Source organism: Haliaeetus albicilla, chromosome 9, assembly GCF_947461875.1.
Source record: "Haliaeetus albicilla chromosome 9, bHalAlb1.1, whole genome shotgun sequence".
Taxonomy (NCBI): domain Eukaryota; kingdom Metazoa; phylum Chordata; class Aves; order Accipitriformes; family Accipitridae; genus Haliaeetus; species Haliaeetus albicilla.
In genome coordinates, this window is record NC_091491.1 from 7,112,650 (window position 1) to 7,119,428 (window position 6,779).

At 42.0% G+C, this 6,779-nt stretch overlaps 1 protein-coding gene across 1 annotated transcript; it reads right to left on the minus strand.

Annotated features, from left to right (window-relative positions):
* Nucleotides 1–387: 387 nt before the first annotated feature.
* MRPS17 (mitochondrial ribosomal protein S17) lies at nt 388–5,848 on the minus strand. Its single transcript, XM_069791346.1, has 3 exons — nt 5,763–5,848; nt 4,253–4,399; nt 388–2,921 (listed from the first exon to the last, which is right to left on the minus strand). Exons 2-3 carry the CDS (start codon nt 4,373–4,375, stop codon nt 2,631–2,633), a joined length of 414 nt encoding a protein of 137 aa, XP_069647447.1. The 5' UTR covers nt 4,376–4,399; nt 5,763–5,848; the 3' UTR covers nt 388–2,630.
* Nucleotides 5,849–6,779: the final 931 nt, after the last annotated feature.

A 6,779-nucleotide genomic window follows, 5' to 3' on the forward strand; every position in this document is an offset into this window, starting at 1 on the left:
AGCCACAGGTGCGCATGCGCGGACTGCCCCAGCCCAGGGCCCCTACCCCGGCAGCCGAGTTCGTGGGGCAACCCCGGCCCTGGTTTGGGATCTCGCTTGAAAAACACCAAGAAAGAGGCCAGGCGGTTTTTTGAATCACGCGCAAGACCTTGTTTCTTATTCCCCAAATAAATTTTTCACCCACACGTAGTTGAAATGTTTTCTTCACGCTGTTCCAGCTACAGTAGTATTTAATTTGGCTAAACCGGTGGTGCATGCTTCCATCCTTAAGCATGCTACCCACATTAAGCATCAAATCCTTAAATAACTTTAAGAATAAACTTATAATTAGGCTAACAGTTAAAGGACAGTTCGAAAAGCAACTAGCCAATAAACACAGAAAACAAGTAATGAGCAAGCCTTGTCTTTCTGCATAGCACAAAGTCTGTATCATTTCACTACGCCATTTCCATTGCCATTTTGTGATTTTTTTATCAGCACTCTGTGAAAGTAAGTCAGAGGCTAGCAGGTGCAATGATCCTGGTGCCTCTTTAAAAACCAGTTTAACCTACAATTGTCATCATTCTTTTAAAAACAAGTTACACTTCAGGTGATGTACATTTAATCCCATTTTGATCTGACAGCATGTTGAGTTCTCGAGCAACCCTCCAAGAGCCTCCCTGTAAACTGAAGAAAACTGACAACCTTCTGCCATGAATCAATCTTAGAAAAAATACGACATTTTCACAGCTACTCAACCAAAATCACAGGAAACACTGGGAAACATGATTTACTTCCCCATTAGATGTACATGTAACTCATTAACCAAACAGGGAACTTTTTCTATTTCTTGTAAACATTCTATATCTAGTTATTAGAACACTCATATCCCAAGTACTGAGGATCAAGTTCCTTTACTGCCTGCTGGGATACAACTTAAGTGTATCTCCTACAGCCCAGGGCCATGTTCTAGACTGGGTCTGATTTCTCTCAATCTCTGCTAGGGATGAAGTTTCACATTTCACACTCACTGGAGCAGGAGTCAGAGCCCAGGTGTCCTTCCACTTCGATCAGGGCCTTAATCAGCCAGCTACAGTTACTAAGTAATTTACATAAACCTAAACCACTTCAACAAACATATCAACAAGAATAACCTACAGCTATATGTTTAAGACACTTCCTCAAAGTCAGAGACCCTGTTCACATTTATTGATTTACACAGAGACATTTGAATCAACGTCTTGATATCCCAGCTTATTGATCTGACATGCAGGACAGTACTTGAGGACTAGCATTCAAAGAGCAGTATTTTTTGGTTTGAAGCACTGAAGAAAATGTAAGTCATTCTTCCCAGCCCAAATAATCTTGCTGAGTTCAATTGGACTTCATCAGCAATTTGCAGGCAGCTGAAACTGATTTTGTGCAGGTGAAGGAAGTTAAAGGGCAAGTGATTTACACCACTCTGACAACAGAAGAGAACACAACTTCTAACTTACTAGTGTAAGCTGGCTCAGCTTCTTAAAGTAAGATATTTTAGGTCAGAGGAACTCTGTTCAGATACACCTTGTTTAGTTTCTGATCTTAAACAAAGACCCATGACATAGGTAGACACTTCAAAAAGGATTTCTCATAGCTTTAATATACCACTCTCCCCTCCATATAGGGACATGGAACACACCCACAAATGCTGGGTTTTGAGGCAGATGCCCCTTTAGATCTGAATGAAAAGTCAGCAACACAAGGCTGCTGTAACAGCTGCACACTCTTAGTTTGGTTTATGTCCTGGAAGACAGGACACAAGATTCCCAGAGCTGTAGCAAGATAAAGTGATCTTTAATCATTAACTGCTATGGCCTTCTAGTTTCATATTAAAGTACACAGCAAATCAGTACCTGTATCTCTCCCAAAATGTGTTTTAATTAGCTGTTCTGATGAGACTGAATCTAACCATCTTCTACTTTTTTGGCTTTATATTCTCATCAGCTTCTATTTCCTGCTGGCAGTTCAGAGATCCATCTCTCCCAGAACTAAATACTTCCTTCATACAGGTTACAAAGGCAACCATGCTGAAGCTACCCAAAGTTTTTATTCTCACCTTACTGCCATTATAAAGGCAAGTGGCTGTGTTTTTGTTAGAGATTTTGGAAGTTAGAAGATACTGCAATGTGGTATGAGCGACTGTAAGAGGAAATAAGGACACATGCAGGTCGCTGGTTTTAAAATTCTACACTTCCTTTCAAAAGGTTTAATAGCAATATCTTAAGTAATCCTACAAACCACAAAAGACTGTCTGAAATACAGATCAAATAATGTAATGACCCTCCCACCAAACTTAAACATTATACAATTATATTCTTGTCTCTCTCAGCCTGGAAGAATCATTCCAAGCAAGAAGCTGTCTTTTGAAACTGTCAAGGCTTGGGGAAAACTACATGCAACAAAATGAAGTGTTAACACTAAACTCACATTCTCTGTATTTTCATTTAAAGATTTGAGGTGCCTATCAATCTGTAACATCTGTTCTTATAAGCAACTACTTTTACTATTTATTTTGACTACAGATTTCACTGAAACATTTAACATACAACAGCAGGGCTCCAAACATCCCTGACAGATAAACTGAAAAGCCTTCTGTTTAAATATTTTCTCCACTATTTGTCTGTTGAACAAACTTTAAGTTCCTGAAGTTTTTCACTTAGATAGGTAGTATCTGCCTCTGTCAGATTTTCCGAATCTGACAGATTTTCAAGGAATCTGGTTCCCGCACAGGGCTTTCCTGTTATTGGATCTATGACATTTCCAACCTTGAAAACAATTTCAGCCAGTTCGTGTTTCACATGTTTGCTCCTTCGCTCAGGCAAAGCTTTCAGAAGAACAATGTCTCCAACAACACACTGCTGCAATGGATCATGGGCAAAATAGGTTTTTCGTTTGTTAAAGAACTGTAGAAGGAAAAAAGGAAACCGTGGCATTAGATTTCAAAATTAAACAATTGGCAAATATATAGTTAATATAAACCAAACTGTATTTCACTAAGGAGAAGTAAAGTCTTATCTATGCTTTTAATGAGATTCAGTTTGCATCACAAAGAGAAATGCAACTGTGCACTCTACTGTTTTTCCAAAGAAAGCACAGCACTACCCTTCCCCAACAGCCTCTCCAGTCAGGGTGCTGTTGCCAGCCGAGCTTGCAGAAGAGGAGATGGGGGAAAAAAAGCCAAGTACAAAAAGCTGTTCATAGCAAACACATTATTTTTACCTGTATCCACAAGCTCTTCACTTAACATAGATTCCCTTTCCTAGCATCACCACTTTCCACTGGCCTCTCTGCTCTCTAGTTCTGCTGTGTTAGCCCTTCCTCTCCTTAGGATGCTTCACATCAATACTGCTTCCAGCAAGACAGCTGCCTTGGCTCTTCCAAGCTGAATGGCTTTCCTGTGCAGTCCACGCTACTGGAACTGATATTGATTCTTATTCATCATAATATGTCTAAAGTTCATCAGCCCTGAAATCAGTATTTTGAAGTCTGTCATTTGAGAGTTTTCTTGCTCAATTTTCTTTCATATAAAAATTCAGTATTTATTCTTATTGGAACAGCAAAATTCAGAATCTTTCTTTTAAGAAAGAAATTAGCAAGTTCTTCTACTGGATAAAGCATTGGACTGGGATCCACAAGACCCGTTATCTAATCCTGACTCTATCCTTAACCTCCTGATCACCGAAGGCAAGTTATTGCACCAACACATACCACGGTTTCCCTATCTAAAAATGGAGACAATACTAATTTTAACCTCCCTGTTTGAAATGCATTGACAAGAAGTGATAAATACAAAGTTCATATAGCACATCGCAGTACAGATTCAAATACTAAGTATGCTTACAATTATGCATACAGAAAAACTGCTACAAAATTTATTGTAAAAGCAACTAATACAATGTCAAGTTTCCAAAACAAAGCATACTCCAAATCAATATGAAAATTTAAATCTAAATGTGAAACAACAAAAACGTACCTTCAAAACTGAGATCAAATGAAGTATATTAACAAAACACTTCAAAGAAATACATTTAGCAGATATTTGGTAAGGAAGTGTTCTCACAACACACTGCTTTTCATCCTTTGCAGTCATCCCCACAGCCAAATCATTATGCAAGTTTTTTAAGGAGTTTGCATTGTAAAGAGCTATCAAAAACTCTAAGAGTCAAATCAATAAAACATTCCTCCACACAGTACAAAAATTACCACGCAAGACAAGTTCTTAACCAGCTTTTACCTTTAGTAAGTAAGGATCTAGCACAAGCCTTGTCACTCTCACTTTGGCAGTTTTCTGCATTTTGGTTCCTATTACCTTCCCGACTATCCATTTTGCATGGACAGCTCCACGTGGTACAGACATTGTTTAGTTATGGTCATCCAGTGCCTGGCAACAAGCAAGCAGACATGTTATTTTAACAAAAAACATAAGCGGTTTCTGATCAATACCAAAATTATTATTTCCATTTCAGTCTAACAGCTTAATTAGGTCATTTTTTTTGAAAAACAGGATAGGTACAAGCAGTTCAAAACTCCATATATTGCACTACCTCAGCCTTGTTTTACAGTATAAGAAGGTACATGAACATGTCCCCATTACCAGGGAAAGTTACTTCACAATGGCAGTAAAAATGGACATAATACCACAAAGATAAGATCTTATCCCACAACACTGCTTTGAATCGTACTGATTGTCAAATACACTGTAGCTGTGGAAGTTATTATGAATTTAACTCATACTCCAGCAGCTGTTTTTGCTGGAGACCTGTTAATCAGGTCTGTATATGACCAGAGTTAAGCCAAACAGGGAGCAGCCTATAACTTGCTCAGAAAGTCATTTGCTTCTGTGTACCTCATTATTAGCTGAGCTGATGAAACCTAAGAAAGGTAATAAGCTTCTCAAAGCATAAATGACGTATCAAAGAGTTGTCTGACCTACAGTAAGTGTAATCACTTTTGCGTTAGTTCTTTCCTGTAAGTAATTATACTCCATTACCTTATTTGTTCTGTTTAATTAGGGAGAGCTTTCTATACCACTCTTGTAAGAGTCATGGGCAAAACAGATAGCTAAACATTAGAAGACTTGAACCTATATTAAAACTGATGAAGACCAAAGACCTTTGTCTCTCCCACCCAGCTACATACTGTTAAGCACAACTGACACCTGTTGAATTCTCCATCTATTCATTTTGTAAGACTAAATGACACTCGCTTTGATGTTGCAACACATCAAAAGAAGAGTTCTGGGATAGAGAGACACATCCATAGGATGAAATGCTTCAAGCAGCAATACTCGAGGTTGCTTTTACCATCCTTGACTCAGTTGTGTGACCCACAGGGCTGGAGGAGGGAGTCAGCGTGAGATGCCCTCCTATAAAATAGGGCTAACCACCAACGACCACACAGCGACTAGACCGGGGAGAGGCAAATGTGTACAAAATAAGCAACACCCACAAAGCACAAGGGAGCTACTAGAAAGACAGGAACCAGGCAGCTAGGCTGGATGTCTCTCACAGCCGAGAAGAAAATAAGAGAGGAAGTTCAAACAGACTGGGAGCCATCCCCCCCACCCCCTCCTCCCCCGGGTCTCCACAGCCCTCCGCGCCAGGCCCAGCCTCGACAACGTCCCTGCCAGCAGGGCTGAGGGGCAAGGTCTCGCAGCTCAGCACCTCAACCACCTCCCAGAGAGCAGCTCCAGCCCAGGCATCCTCGCCCAGGCCTCACCACGGCCACCCCTCAGCCCCTCTCACCGCCAACGCTCCCGCCACCGCGCCTCAGGGGCCTTAAGGAAACGAAGCCGGAAGGGGCGGAGCCGACGCCGGAAGAGCCGCGCGGCAGCGGGGCGGGGCCAGCGGCGGGGAAGGGAGGAGCCTCCTGAGGAGGATTTAAAGGCGCAGGCAGGCAGCTTGGCCCCCTCAGCAGAGGGTGAGGGGCTGGGGTGGTAGCGGGGTCGGTGTGTTGCTGACTCCGACGCAGCCTCAGTGCGTAGTAAGAGATTAAAGCCGATAGAAATGAGGTTTTTCTTCCTTTCCCAGGCTGAAAAGGTTGGGGGTCCTGCAGCCTGGGGAGATTGGGGAGTGGGTGCTGGCTGTGGGCCCCGCTTCCTCAGGGAGGCACTGTCTGTGGGGAGACCTGACCTACCTCTGGTCCCTGTGGGCTCACACAGCCGAATCCAGCCTGGTTTTTGGTATAACTAAGTGATCTGGGTGCTGCGTTTCAGCAGCAATGTGTTGTGCTGCAGGGCTGGACACAATCTGCAGCAGGCCTTGGTCTGGAGGTACTGGAAGGTGAGGAGGCAGAGGTGTGAGAGCTGAGGGGCCATTTTACACTCGGAATTGCGGGGGATGAAGGTGACTGACAGTGCAGTCTCTTTTTGTGGCTGCGTGGCACTGAGGTCTGTTGTTTGCATGGGAAGTAGCATTGTGCTCTTCCACCTGCTTTTAAGTTATGTAAATGAGACAAATCTTGAAGGTTTTCCATGTAAATCTAGAATAATTGTAACATGTATGAAGTGAGAGCTGGCCTGTTGTCCTTGCTTATCCACGCTCTGGTAGAAATTCAGTTTCTGTAAATATGTATCTAAAAAGGAGAGTTCAAAAAAACCCCAACCTTACAAACCGAATAATAGCAAAAAAAGTCTTGACTTTGCTATTGCCTTTGAGGTGATGTGATCCTGGCAGCTCATAGAGCTTGTGGTCTCTTCCTGTGACTTCAAACTGAGGCCATCCCTTTTTTATTTAAATGAGTTCATTTATCTTTTTCTACTG

Bases quoted from the DNA above. Each gene is read 5' to 3' on its own strand.
- MRPS17 (XM_069791346.1), bottom strand. From the start codon at position 4,375: ATGTCTGTACCACGTGGAGCTGTCCATGCAAAATGGATAGTCGGGAAG. The intron at 2,922-4,252 runs GTAAAAGCTGGT...TTCCTTCTACAG, and splicing joins TAGATCCTTACTTACTAAAG to TTCTTTAACAAACGAAAAAC.